At 37.7% G+C, this 15,565-nt stretch overlaps 1 protein-coding gene and 1 non-coding gene across 2 annotated transcripts; one reads left to right on the top strand and one right to left on the bottom strand.

Moving 5' to 3' along the window:
* Positions 1 to 806: 806 nt before the first annotated feature.
* On the bottom strand, positions 807 to 4,690 carry LOC106414085. Its single transcript, XM_022709011.2, has 8 exons — positions 4,148 to 4,690; positions 3,947 to 4,061; positions 3,510 to 3,634; positions 3,071 to 3,152; positions 2,852 to 2,963; positions 2,622 to 2,779; positions 2,403 to 2,523; positions 807 to 2,331 (listed from the first exon to the last, which is right to left on the bottom strand). The coding sequence occupies exons 1-8, from the start codon at positions 4,416 to 4,418 to the stop codon at positions 2,002 to 2,004; spliced, it is 1,314 nt and encodes a 437-aa protein (XP_022564732.2). The 5' UTR covers positions 4,419 to 4,690; the 3' UTR covers positions 807 to 2,001.
* Positions 4,691 to 10,157: 5,467 nt separating this feature from the next.
* Positions 10,158 to 10,264, top strand: LOC125578698. The gene has a single exon (XR_007316781.1). It is a non-coding gene; the product is annotated as a small nucleolar RNA R71 (small nucleolar RNA).
* Positions 10,265 to 15,565: the final 5,301 nt, after the last annotated feature.

The raw sequence follows: 15,565 nt of genomic DNA, 5'->3' as shown, positions 1-15,565 counted from the left end.
ACGTGCTTGCATGTGTGTCTCTTTGCTTTATATCTCTCTTTTTTCTTTGCTTAGTTCTTTGAAAATTATTATTTTTGTTTAGTTAATGTTAAATAGATGATCCCCAATTCATAATTGTCTTTCTTAATTGGCTAATCAGTTTCACATTATTAATTAGGCACGTAAATATGGAAATGACCCATATCCGTTGCCATTTTTGCCTTGAATATTTCATCACTTAGATTTAGCAATATATAATCCAAAGTTATATTCTTAAATTTAATCAGATTAAAAAACCCTAAACTAAATAAATAAAACATTCTTAAGCCTTTTGACTATTATATTTTGACTATTAATTATTTTTGTATTAAAGTATCGTTATAGGTCGAATGTTTGGCCTTTAATTTTGTAAGAAGGGTAGAAAATGGTGATCTGCCTTATTGTTTATATATAGTAGTCACGATTCGGCGTGATCAGTGTTTTTCATTTGATTGAGATATACTATATAAAATAAAAATAATAAAAATATGAGCTTGTAAATTACAATTACTTTCTAAACCAACTAAAATGGTTTATGATCATTTTTTCTATTGTCTTATAGTGACTTTTTCGGTCGGCTCTATTTTGGTAATGGTTAGAAAAGCAGAACATGCGAATGTTCTTTTTAAATGGATATTTTCACCAAAAAGAATACATCAACGTTACAGAAACATAAAACCTTACAAGAAATTATAATAACTAGAGGGTTTTCCGGGCTACGCCCGGATTTTTCCTATAATATTATTAAATTGAATTAAACTTGCGTATTTTTATTTTGAGACAGTATTTTTGTTTAGAATAATTAAAAATAATTAACAATAATACGATATTTGAATTTATATTATATTTAAATTAGTAATATAAATATTATATATATTATATATATTTATATTATATTTGGTTTAGTAATATTAAACTGGTTCTATTTTAATATATATATATATATACATATATTAAATCATCAATCATTTATGATAAATTTCTTAGGACTATCAAAATTATTTATTGTGATAATTTTTGAAAATAAAATGGCGAATAATTCTAAAATATTTATACTATTATTTTGGAAATGATTTTTTCGCACTCACGTTAAAAATTAGAACGTTTAAAGTAATTATCTCTTAATAAATAATTAGATTATATTTGTTAATAAATAATTACCTATAAATAAAAACGATTTTCATTAATTTGATAACTATCATTATCTAAAAAGATTATAGATTATGCCATCCCAAAATATTTCACATAACAATATTCTAAAAATCCATACAAATCCTTATATACTTTTTATGTGTATATAAATTTTTTCAAGTTTATTTTACATAATAAAAATAAAATAATTTATTCTAATGGCTTTTGAATTGATAATATACAATCTATTTATAAGTTTTTGTAAAATTACTAAGCCCGCAAGTATGGGCAAAACACATAGTATAATTAATTTTTTATGTTTTTTCGGAAGAAGATTTTATCAAAACAATTGGGTTTGACTTAATGTTTGGGTGCAAAATTTATGCTGTCAATCACGTTCGTCTAATGGTGGAATATTTATGGTACATTACGATTTGTAAAATATTATGTTTCTATTTTTTTATTTGGAGGTGAGCGTAAATTGTTTTTTGGTAGGCGATATATATTTGTAACATTGCTTTAATGTTTTTTGGTCGGTGATATATTTTTAACATTGCTTTAATGTTATATCGCTTAGTTTATTCAAACTTGAATTGTATTTTAAAACTTTGATTGCGTTAGTGTTGACATTACTAAGGCAATATATGTCCGTGTTATGTATCTAATTTATCAGAGAAGGAGTGTTGCCTCAATTGTATAGACTCATCTGAAGGACAGTAGGCATTACCAAAAAAAAAACGAAGTTGTTCTGTAGACGCAAAGTCTAAAATAACCAAAAAAAAGCATAGTCTTAACTCAAACTGAAATAAAAAAGGCGACCACTTAGCATGTATAAAATGAGTGGCATAATTTCTATTTGCCATGTTTGGGACGCTTAGCCTTGCGTGATTCATCCATGCTGCTGGTACTTCCGTCCGCATCATCAGCTTTGAATCCAGAGCCATCAATGACAATTGCAGAAGGCAAGGCAACTTCATCTTCCACATCATGTGGGATTTCAGTTGGAGTTGGCACAGGTGGCAGAACCTCTGATGAGACAATCTTCGTAACGGTTATGGCCTGAATCTTGCCTGTCAAGTTGAGCTTAGACACCTTGACCCTGAACTTATGTGTTTGGCCAATGGTGTCGAGTAATGCTTGGGGGACAGGCATCTGATGGCCAGCACCAAGGTCTTGATTAGCCTAAAACATTCGAGGAAGAATAAAGTTAATTTTAGATGAACTGGGAGAGGTTTGAGTTGATGGCTAGGTACCTCAAAGTAGTTGTTAACCAATTCTGCCGCATTCTTTCCTGTCAACTCACTTCCTGCATCACCAAGAAGGACAAAAACAGCCTGGTCATTTTTGTCATAGACAGAGATCTTTGCGAGATACCTGAAATAAAAGGAAATAGAAATCAAATTGTAGAAAATGAAACATGATCGTGAAAAAAGGAAAGATGAAACATGAAGTTGGGAGGTTAGAATGCACACTTTGCTACACCAGACACATTAGTTTTGCCGCACTTGGCGCACATTAACGAAGAAGGACCTCTGGTGGCCTTTGTTTGACAACCGCTGCAGCCAATATAGTACCATGCACTGTCACGCTTAACATCATCAATTGTGGCTATGCAGTCGAAAGAAGCTTCCTGCAATAGGTTAAAGGCAAGTGAATCACATGAATATTTTTTTCACAGAGTTATCTTGAGCTTGTATTTTACCTTGGCATTTTCCTGCTTGATGTAAGCATAGATCTGCCCAATTGTCATTGTCTCAGACCTAGTAACCTCATCTGCATTTACCCGCTTTGCAATCTCTGGGTTAGAACCCAACCTGAGACAATTTACAAAACATGAGATTGAAGGCTCACTCAATTGAGTCTGAACAGAACACTAATTGGAGTTGACAAACACAATACTGTTGTCTCTACAGTGACTAACCAGCTGAAGTAATCAATCGTGGGCTGAATATCTTTGTCTATAAAGACACGGGAGGAGGCCATCGAACTGAGAGCTAAATTACCTGTTCTTGTGGTTAACACATTAAAACACACGTTAGTGACACTATCATGAATGTCTGAAAGTTCGGAAAGTAACACAACAGCAAACAAACGCAACCTAATGCTTTCTGAAACAATCAAGCATTCACATTGTAATGAAATTGTAATTGATAAAGGATGGATCATAAACCTGAGAAAATTGACCCAGGTTATTTTAATTATATTGGATCACAAACGTGTTTGATAACTTGATAAGTAAACAGTAGAGACAGAAGACAAACAGCATGGCAAAACATTAATGTTTGTATTATTAGTGGTTCGGTGATGATAGGGATTAATTGTTTGTTTTGTTCGGTGATGAAAAGGGAGTAACTGATTACCTGCTATAACTTTTGGGTTAACGGTCGTGACCAAAAGAACGGTGGGAGTGTCCTCACTGGATGTGAATTTCTTGTAAAAGTCCTTTGCAGCCTGGTCCCAAAGGTAGAGCTTCATAACAGGTTCACTGTAAAATGTATAAAACAGAGAAATATTTAATAAGCTGTCATACGGAGTAAGTTTTGCAGTGCATTAGAGCGTCAGCCCAATATATAACCTTTATTTTATCACCAAACTAACACAACTTAGCTGATTTATTTTGTAAAACATAACGTATGATTTATCAGATATATTGAATTCAATAACAAAAAGCGATCATATTACTAATCTCATATAAAATAAAACATGAAACAATACTAAACATGTATTTGGAGATCACAGCGAGCTAATTTTTTTGGAGATGACAGCGAGCCAAAATTATAACGAATGAAACACATACTCTTTTGATTGCAAATGAACCAAAATACGACGCGTGCTGATTACTTCGGCTTCGTCAAGGACGGGGCGGTCAATGAGAGACTGACCATTCACCAGCCTCAAGTGGCCAACGACATCTAAAACATTTTTATATGAAAATTAGCAGAGAAGCCCCAATAAGAATCAATACGCAGTTTGAAAACTAAATGAGAGCAGGTTTTACCGTAGAGATCGCCCCTGAGACCACGGTGAGCTTGGAAATCCTCATGTGTGTGGAACCTGAACCTGTCGGTTGGAAAAGAGACGGAGACGGGGATGTCGTCGAGAGGAGCAAGAACAGAGCCGTTCGAGAATGAAATTGTTAAATTCTGATCAGCGACGCGGTAAATCTCCTTGCTTGTGGCAGCCAAAAAATTCTGAAGGGTGTAAGTTGCTCCTGCTTTCAGATGAGGCAGGTACGTTGGAGCACGAGAAGAGGAAATAAATCCTTGCATCACAGTCCCCTGCAGGAGTTGAAATAATTCAAGTTAAGGATGGTGGTTTATGAATGGAATGAAAGTTGAAGATTAGAACCTATACCTGTTCGTCGATGAGCAGGAGCTCTATCCCAATGAGGGTCCTATTCGCTATATTTTTTGCCTCCCAAAAGTGGATTACTCGAAATCGGAGCTGTGACTCTGATAGTCCTCGAGAGATGTCATTGAAATACATGGCGAGGGGAGCTTTTCCGGTGGTAAGCTGAGACTTTACGGCGGATTTCATTGCCGTAGATTTTTTTTTTTGCAGAGTAGGTTTTTTTTATTTAGGGTACAATTAGGTTTAGGGATAGAACTATATATAAGAGAAGTAAAGGGAAGATGAATCACAACATTGAAGATCATCTTTAACAGTGTAATTGATTGAGAACGTAGTGGGAAAAAAGGCAGGCGTTGGAGAAGATGAAGTGGAAAAGTCGGAGGTGGAAGAGTCAGAAGAAAGCTCTCAACGTTGGAAGAGAGATCAGATTTATGGGCATTATAAGATGGGCTGCAGGATAATCTGAACAATGAAGCCCATACAAAACAATAGAGCCCATACGAAATCTGAACAATTAAGCCCATACGAAAGCAGTCATAATGACGTGTCAAAAAAAGAGTCTCTGATTGGCTAATTATTCTGTCCTACGTGGACTCTCTAAAAACTCTCGCTCAATCCCTTTTATTATTGTTTGATTCAATTGATTTGTGGGAGTGCTTTTAGGCTTTCCCTTTATCCAATGCATCATATCTTTCCTGTCCTCTTTCCAACAATGCATCATATCTTAAACCTTGAAAATTCGTTAGGTAAAAGTGATGTTAGGAGTTTTCAAGGCTCCTAAGACAAATGTTGTAGTATAAAAGATTGTCGAACCAGTTCTGAGGGATATCAAAGCACCGAGAATGCAAGTACTCACTTAATCTAAGTGCAACCAATGATTTAGATGGGTTTTAAGCTATGACTAAAACTAAAAAGCAATAACAGAATGATACTTTCTTAACTAAGGGAAAAGAGAACTCATGGGCATAGGGATTAGACCTTGGGTGATCAAGTATCGAACTAAGGATGGCAAATGATCAATCAAACTATCAACCTTAAGCCTAGACACAATTCTAAGCAAGCTCTATGTCTAGATGAATGCTCATTTGCTAACATATCTCAAACATCAAATGTCTTTGGTTGAATAATATGAAAGCAATCATTAATAACAAGTCTATTAGCTATCTTAGCATCTTTAACAACAAATGTCTTTGGCAAAGTATACTAAAAGCCTAGGAGAGTTGTCTCGGGCATTTCATCGAACACCTTTCGGGTGAGAAATGCCTAAGGATCAACAACTGAGTGGCCAACTCAGAAGATGCATTATGATTACTCTACTAGCAAGGAAATATGAATGATCTACACTAAAACATCCTAGCTCTAACCTAATCACCCTTAATCTCCCTAACCCATGAATTCAAAAGGTGATTACTCACTAATCTCCATGATTCCTCTTAAACCCATATTGGATTTCAGATTAATCATGTAGAGAAATAGATAAGAAATCAACAAGAACACAAGAACATAACAATCAAAATCCAAGAGATGAACTTCTCCAGAGAGTTCTTGTGTATTTCTCAATAGATCAAAAGATAAAAGATAATCCGCCTCTGGTGGCTACAAAAGATGTTTAAAACATAGGTTTTTCCAAGTGCAAAACGTGCATAATGAAATGACCAAAAGGCCCTTAAGTAAAATAGAAATCGAGCAGATAATAGGCGCGGAGCGACCTCGGCTCGTCGCTCCGACAAGTCGCTCCAGGCTTCGGGAGCGACCTCGCTGGGTCGCTGCGAGAGGTCGCTCCGAGAGCGATTTCTTGTCTCCGGGAACCAAGATGGCGAGCGACTTCTCCCTGTCGCTCTGGACAGGTCGCTCCAAGCTTCGGGAGCGACCTCGCTGGGTCGCTGCGAGAGGTCGCTCCGAGAGCGAGTTGTGTGTCTCCGGACGTGAAAACGCGAGCGACTTTGTGCAGTCGCTCCAACGGGTCGCTCTGGATCGGGAGCGACTTTGGTAGGTCGCTCTGAGAGGTCGCTCCAGGGTCATCTAAGACTGTTCGGAGTAATGAGAACGCGAGCGACTTCATGGCGTCGCTTTAGGAAGGTCGCTCTGAGAAGTGGGACACAGCGACTTCGTGATGTCGCTCCGGGAGGTCGCTCCCATGCTCGGTTCGTTCAATGGTCACCTTTTCACCTCTTTTGAGCTCCAAATAGCCTCATGTGGTATCCAGTACCTAATAGAGACTCATGTATGCAAAATGCAACCTAAACATGTCTGAAACCTAATCTATATGATGAAAATGCTCATGGATGAATGGATAAAACAATGCAAATATGCAAGATATCAACTCCCCCAAACTTGTTCTTTTACTTGTCCACAAGTGAACTTTCTAGAACTCATAGGGAGAGAGGTTGAAGGAGGGAGCACATAGCCAAAAGAAACACAACTAGCACACTCTCTTATTACACTCTAGCTTCTCTAGGCCTATCTTAACTCTTTTTGTTCTTACACTCATCATCAAGCATCCACACATTCAAATCAACCAACTCTCACATTCATTAAGCACAAAACATCAGGTGAATTCTTGCAAATGGTCAGTTGGTCCAAGTCATTTGGTTGGGTAAGGGAAGGCTTTTATTCAAGTGATTCAAGAGGTTCAAAACATATGATCTTTAAGGTGGTTTACTCTCAAAACAAGTAGCCTTGACATTGCACATAATATATCTAAGAAAGGGACCAACTCATGCATACAATGCTCAATCTCCATTGTTCTACCCTTTTCCCAAACATACAATTACACAATCATTCCCAAATGTCAAACCCAACTCACATCTCTCACCAAAAGATCCTAAGAACTTTAACTCCTTCTCTTTGAAATCTACAAGGGATTTTTTCACAACCTCAAAATATTTCTTAGCTCTTAACAACTTTGCTAGCCCCTTTTTCTTTTCTTTTTTTTTTTCTTTTCTTTTCTTTTTTTTTTTTTTTTTTTTTTTTTTTCTTTTTTTTTTTTTTTTTTTTTTTTTTTTTTTTAGGCTGGGGGCCAAGACTTTCAAAACTTGAGCTAGAGGCTTCTCTACTTATCCCAATAAAACAATTCACTTAAGCACAAAGAGTCTATTCTTTTCCTTTTTCATTTCTCCCAAATCATAATCACAACACTCACCCCCCACCTATAGCTAGACAATAGAGTGCCCAATCTAGCAAGAATGAAGATCAAGCATTGTCGTTCCCGATACTCTCAACATTATGCGCATGTAAGACTTTCCGAAGAAGGCCTCACTCATCAAACAATGAAAGCTTAAAAGGAGGGAAAGGTTTTGGGAGTGGTCTACCACTAGAGTTTGTCAAAATAAGATTGGCATAAAGGATGTGACAACTCAAGTGTGTATAGCCATGACTCAGTACACAAGGGACCATGAGCAAGAAGCATTAAGTTCGTTCAGTTCAAATAAGGTTGTAGTTGGCTTCAAAGACTGAGTTTCAGCAATCAACAAGTTTCAGGAAGAGTTTTCAAGGCTCGAAACATACAAGTCTTTTTGAGAGGTGCAAAAGCTACTCAGGTGCAACGTAGTGTTCTTTACAAGGCATTTAAAATCATTGCTCCCAATGCAAGTGAATGCAACCTATATGCTCTAGACTCTCCTAGAAATGCAAATGATGCAAACTAAATGATTGATTTTTTTTTTTATATGCAAATAGGTATGCAATGCATGACTCAATGAAACAACATCAAAGCAAACATGATCAAATACTTGGTACCTCCCCCAAACTTGAGTTACACAGTCTCTGTGTTGTCAAGTAGAGAGAGAGATACCGAAAAGAAGACTAATATGCAAAAATGAAATGGTATATACAGGGGAGTGTGGTGGGTTACCTTCTATGGGGAATGAGTAGAGGGAGATGCTCCCTCCTCGTCGTCCTCAGGTGGTAACTCTTCAAGGTGCTCATCAGCAGGAGTGTCCATCTCTTCAATGTAGAAGGCTTGCCCGAACACAGTTGGTTTCCTCATTTTCCTCTTGATGTCAAAGTGGAGGATGTTCTCTTTACCCAAATGGAGATCAATCGTGCCTTCCTTCACATTAACAATAGCTCCTGCTGTAGCTAAGAATGGCCTTCCTAGAATCAATGGATCTTGAGCCTCCTCACCCATCTCAAGCACCACAAAATCTGTAGGTATCTCATACCTTCCAATCTTCACAGGGAGGTCCTCTAAGATGCCCACAGGATACTTCACTGAACGATCAGCTAACACCAGAGAGAGTCTACACTTCTTGTACTGAGTGAATCCAAGCTTCTTTGCAACAGACAAAGGCATCAAGCTGACACTAGCTCCCAAATCGCAGAGACTTTTCTCAAATACCATAGGTCCAAGAGCACAAGGTAGTGTGAAGCTTCCTGGATCCTCTAATTTCTCTGAACATCAAGCCTCTGGATGATGGCATTGCACTCATGGGTAAGAATCATCATGCCTTCCATCTCCTTCTTCTTTGCAGCTACAACATCTTTCAAGAACTTGCTGTATTGAGGAATCAACATGAAAGCATCGATGATGGGCATTGCAACCTGAGCTTCACTCATTTGCTTCTCAAACAGAGCCTTGTATTTCTCTAGCAGCTGCTCTTGAATCTACCAGGGAATGGAAGTTTGGGTTCATAGGGAGGAGGAACAAAAGAACTTTCACTTGCTGGAGTAACAACTTCACCATCTTTTACTGTCTTCTTCTCTTCCCCAACCTTTCCTTTACCTTTGGCTTCCACTATCTTTTCCAAGATCTCGTCATTGATCTTCTCATCAACAATCACCACTTCATCATCTATGTTGATGGCAACCCCCTCACCTAGTTTCTCAGCATCCTTGGTGAGGGTTCTAGGAGGTAACTGTTTACCACTCCTAAGGGTGATAGCTTTGGCCTCCTTGGGGTTTTGGTCAGACTTTCCAGGTAGAGATCCTTGCTGGCGATTCTGGTGAGTGTTCATGGAAGCAAACTGATTCTCTAAATTCCTGACTGTAGAAGCAAGGTGTGAGAATTTGTTGTTGAGCTCATTGTAGCTCCCATCAATCTTGGTATGAAGGTTCTTCAACTCATAACCAACATGCTTCTCACTTCTAGTCTGAGACTCCAAGATTTGTTTCAGTAAGGTATCAGTGCTGCTCTCTTGAGGAGCAGAGGAACCAGACGAGGGGTTTTGCTGAGGCTGATAGCTGCCTTGCTGGTTGTTTCGAGGCGGATAACCACTCTGCTGGTTGTTGGAATAGGATTTCTGTTGGTAGTTGTTGTACTGAAAGTTGGGTTCTTTTTGTACCAGCTACCATTGTTGTTGATGAAACACAGCTCTTCCTGACCTTCCAAACCCTCAACTTCATGGACAACAGCTGGTGTCTCTTGGCTTGGGTTGCCAACAAAGTGCAGCTGCTCTTGGGTAGCTTTATCAGCAAGGAGGATGTCTATCTTATCCTGTAGAGCTTTCAACTCCTTCCTCGTTTGCTTATCCTCAGTTCTACTGCTTCTGTCGTGGTCTCCACTGTAGACTGCATCACTCTTAACCATGTTGTCAACCAGCTCCTCTGCATCCTCCTCAGTTCTCCCCAAGAAGAACCCATTGCTAGCTGTATCCAGTCTGGCTCTGTACTTAGGGAGAGCACCACGGTAGAATGTGCTCAGCAAGCTCTCCTTAGAGAAACCATGGTGTGGGCATTGAGCTTGGTAGCCCTTGAATCTCTCCCAGGCTTCACTGAAACCTTCCAAGTTCTTCTGTTGAAAGCTGGAGATCTCGTTTCTCAGCTTAGCAGTTCTTGAAGTAGAGAAGAACTTCTCCAAGAATGCTTTCTTGCAGTCATCCCAAGTGGTGATGGAGTCGCTGGGTAGAGACTTCTCCCACTGACGTGCCTTATCCCCCAAAGAGAAAGGGAATAGCTTGAGCTTTAAGGCATCTTCGGACACACCATTGGTTTTTGACAACCCACAGTAGCTGTCGAACCTGTCCAAGTGATCAAATGGATCCTCTAGAGCCAAGCCATGATACTTGTTGTTCTCGATCACGTTGAGGAGTCCTGACTTGATCTCAAAGTTGTTGGCTGCCACAGCGGGTGCTCGGATTCCCATCTATGACCATGAATGTTGGGGCGGTCGTAAGTGCCAATGGGTCGAGCTGCTCGCTGTTGGTTTTGAGGTATGTCTCCCATATCAGTACTCAATCTCTGCAAGTGAGCCTGTTGCTCTTCTTCTCTTCTATTTCTAGCACACTCTCTCTCTAAAGCTCTGATGTCTGCAGCTATTGGAACTAGGTTTGATGGACCCCTGCTCCTCAAGTTCATACACCTGTAGATTAAAGGGAGGTGAAGAAAGAGAATCAGTAACAAAAGAAAATAAAAATGACTTAGTCTCAAGCAAGTGACTAAATCTCAATGTTCAAATCTACTCAGAATTTGGCAACGGCGCCAATTTGATGTTAGGAGTTTTCAAGGCTCCTAAGACAAATGTTGTAGTATAAAAGATTGTCGAACCAGTTCTGAGGGATATCAAAGCACTGAGAATGCAAGTACTCACTTAATCTAAGTGCAACCAATGATTTAGATGGGTTTTAAGCTATGACTAAAACTAAAAAGCAATAACAGAATGATACTTTCTTGACTAAGGGAAAAGAGAACTCATGGGCATAGGGATTAGACCTTGGGTGATCAAGTATCGAACTAAGGATGGCAAATGATCAATCAAACTATCAACCTTAAGCCTAGACACAATTCTAAGCAAGCTCTATGTCTAGATGAATGCTCATTTGCTAACATATCTCAAACATCAAATGTCTTTGGTTGAATAATATGAAAGCAATCATTACTAACAAGTCTATTAGCTATCTTAGCATCTTTAACAACAAATGTCTTTGGCAAAGTATACTAAAAGCCTAGGAGAGTTGTCTCGGGCATTTCATCGAACACCTTTCGGGTGAGAAATGCCTAAGGATCAACAACTGAGTGGCCAACTCAGAAGATGCATTATGATTACTCTACTAGCAAGGAAATATGAATGATCTACACTAAAACATCCTAGCTCTAACCTAATCACCCTTAATCTCCCTAACCCATGAATTCAAAAGGTGATTACTCACTAATCTCCATGATTCCTCTTAAACCCATGTTGGATTTCAGATTAATCATGTAGAGAAATAGATAAGAAATCAACAAGAACACAAGAACATAACAATCAAAATCCAAGAGATGAACTTCTCCAGAGAGTTCTTGTGTATTTCTCAATAGATCAAAAGATAAAAGATAATCCGCCTCTGGTGGCTACAAAAGATGTTTAAAACATAGGTTTTTCCAAGTGCAAAACGTGCATAATGAAATGACCAAAAGGCCCTTAAGTAAAATAGAAATCGAGCAGATAATAGGCGCGGAGCGACCTCGGCTCGTCGCTCCGACAAGTCGCTCCAAGCTTCGGGAGCGACCTCGCTGGGTCGCTGCGAGAGGTCGCTCCGAGAGCGAGTTGTGTGTCTCCGGACGTGAAAACGCGAGCGACTTTGTGCAGTCGCTCCAACGGGTCGCTCTGGATCGGGAGCGACTTTGGTAGGTCGCTCTGAGAGGTCGCTCCAGGGTCATCTAAGACTGTTCGGAGTAATGAGAACGCGAGCGACTTCATGGCGTCGCTTTAGGAAGGTCGCTCTGAGAAGTGGGACACAGCGACTTCGTGATGTCGCTCCGGGAGGTCGCTCCCATGCTCGGTTCGTTCAATGGTCACCTTTTCACCTCTTTTGAGCTCCAAATAGCCTCATGTGGTATTCCAGTACCTAATAGAGACTCATGTATGCAAAATGCAACCTAAACATGTCTGAAACCTAATCTATATGATGAAAATGCTCATGGATGAATGGATAAAACAATGCAAATATGCAAGATATCAAAAAGTAAAACTGTATCAACTTTTTCTGGTGCATATAATTCCAGTAAATAAATGCATTTGCTCCATATTTATAGAATGGCATTAAGTCTTTTTGTTGCATTTATTAAAAGATAACACATAAATTTTCAAAGTATACATAGTCATTTGGACCCGAGATGCAGCTAATCACACATTCACACTTGCAAACAATTTGAAAATTTATATTATCTTTTATTGCTTAGTGTATTTGCAAACAATTTTCATAGGATACTATACATTAAGCATATAATATTATGACGAAAATGATAGTTTAGTTACAAATATATGAAAATACAAATATAATTTAAAGATGGCGCGATGGCGAAGCAAGGCACCCCAAGGCAAATAAGTGAGCTCATAAAGTCACTGACGCTTCGTCTAATATTCGTCTGCTCCCTTTTCTATCCTTTTCATTTTATTTAGTGGGTTATTTACAAGAAAAGGCACCTCCTATGCTTTATACGAGATTGCAATTCTTGAATCATACGAGATTTAGATATAACCAAAGTAGTTAATATTAGTAATATATCTAACTCACGCCCATACACTACTATAAAAACGGAAAATTATCATATATATAATATATTGTCTATATTTCTCTCAATGTTTTGCTGTGAGTTTTCTAATACATTTCTTCCATGTTTAGGATTGAACAATTGGAGCGTGAATAGGTGGAATTGTACACACAAATGCATTACAATCAACAGATTTTAAACCTTGATTATGATTCTATACTATATTAGTAATAAATTTAATTCATAACCAAAAATTAGTTCAAAGATGAAGGATTGTACTTATATATCATCCACAATTTTTAGAAAAGTTTTGAGGTTGGACTAATAAAAATTCTAAAGACAGAAGATAAACTAATAATCTTGAATTTAGCAACCCCTCCTCCATTAGTCAATTTCACATTTAACTATCAGTTACTTGTAATCTCCGTTATCAACTTGTTATTTTTACTATATGCATGTCCAAGCTTTGGATTCCACGGGAAATTACAAAGCTCATCGGTTTCAATTATTCATACGACAATAAACAAACCATGTGTCTTGCTTGTACATTTGGTAACTACATATATAGAATATGGCAAACACATATTTCATTAAGGTTTCTTAATTAAGATTCTTTCGTAAAATGCATGCGTTGATCATGATGAAACCTTGTGGCTATTAGATGACCGGTCAATGCACATATACCTCTCTATACATAGAGGTTTCCAATGATAATCGACTTATTATTGACACGTCTTACTTAAAATTTGTTAAAAGCAGATATTAATGGGATAATATACATTAATTAGTCATGCAACTAGAAATGTTGGTATATAGTGTCATGATTTGGTCGTGGATCTCTCACTCTGTTCCACACACTCTGCAGTTGCAGAAATAAACAGCAGGTTCTTTGATTTATAATTGGTTGTTTATTTTTGTAATTCTCTGAAATGTCAATATATAATATATACATATCTGGGGTGGGAGTTTTATTTTTAGTGATTAGAGATTAATATATATATATTATATATATAATCTTTCTGTTGGGAACCTGAATCTCTCCGGACCAAACTAATCACAAAATATTCAAGCACCTTGATAATAATGAAGTAGTAAAAGACTGAAGTGCATCTTCTGATCTACTATAGTTTATAAATTACTGAGAATTATACAGATTATCTAATAGACAGTTAAAAAAGTAACAATAAGGATATGCTTTGCATCATTGTTAGTGTATGGACTATTGAGGAAAGTAAGAAAGAAAAAAGCAAAGCAAAGAAGTACCCTTTAGTCTTCAAACAAAGTAGGTGGATGGCCCCTGAGAATTTGGGTGTTATTCACTAATCAACATACTTTGAATCATTTTTTGTTTCATATAACTTTGAATCTTCATTAATTTGATTTTTTGTAAACATTAATTTGAATTTAATCCCTTCTTCTTATGCAATTATCTTCCTCAAACAGGTATGATTAATATATCTTTTCTTTGTTAGTCATATTATTTTTTTTTTTTTGCTAAATGGTAAATATCATTAATGAAAATGAAGTTTTGGTTACAAATTTAATTGAACCCACAATCTGCTTAACAGCTGATTTGATCCTAGAGACCGCAAAAAAAATTAAAAAACCCCTAGGATACACAAGGATTGATTCCAAACATCTAACAAGAGCAAGCTTGAAATCAATATGCAATAAGATCAAGAAGACAACAATGTAGTCACCCTTATCGTAGCCTTCTTGCAGTATCTGAACAAATCAGAAGAAGCAAGAGAATAGCTGGGAGAAGTTTAGTCGAGAACTCACCGAAGTGGCTCCGAGCAGGCATCGACGGAAGCGTCTGGCTTACGCCCCGGAGCTCCGCTGGAGAAGGACGTCGACCAACAAATCCTAGCTATCTCGACTGAGAGACAAAAGTTCAGACCCGTAGCGACGCTGCTTACACAGAAGCACAAGTTACGGTCAAGCGTAGGCGGTACAGCAGGCTCCATCACCGCCCACGCGACACAAAGGATGCAGCAAAAACCACGAAGGAACACTAAATCACACTGTCGGAGCTTTGAAACAAGGGAATGAAGCACATAAGGAGGTTTAACTCTCCTTGAAAACAGGTGGCCTAGAAAGCGATAGAGGACTCGACCTATAAGCAAATGAGTCACCACATCGGGTTGTTAGTCATATTAGGTTAGCACTGTCACTTTCTGTTGCTTATTAGCTAATACGCCAAAACTAAAACGCTTGTTTCCTTACGTTACATGCATAACTTATATTTTCTTTACATCTTATTTAAGTTAGGTACTATTACTAACGGTCAGTCAAATGCCTTTTTCATTTCGTTCACATCTAGAATTTCAGAGGGCTTGATATTTCACATTGTGTAGCATATATAATAATATACTGTTTTTAATGTTTTTTCTTTTTGTAGTTATCGTCTAAAAAAAAAAGACAGACAGGCTTTGGCAGTAAAAGATAAAAGTAAAAAAAGAGGGTTGTTCTTTTTTTTTTTTTTTTTGTCAAGGAAAAAGAGGGTTGTTCAAATGGCATATTCACATGGCAGTTTGTTCATTGACTTATCAATTTTCTTTATTGACTTAAAAACACAATTAATTTGAATACCTATAATATTGGGAAATTCAAAACCTAACAAAAGGTGAGTACAAAGACTTAAGGACAAGGAAAC

The sequence above is a fragment of the Brassica napus genome, chromosome A9 (genome assembly GCF_020379485.1).
Source record: "Brassica napus cultivar Da-Ae chromosome A9, Da-Ae, whole genome shotgun sequence".
Lineage (NCBI taxonomy): Eukaryota > Viridiplantae > Streptophyta > Magnoliopsida > Brassicales > Brassicaceae > Brassica > Brassica napus.
Note: the sequence above shows the minus strand (reverse complement) of the source record. Positions and strands in the feature narration are given on the sequence as shown.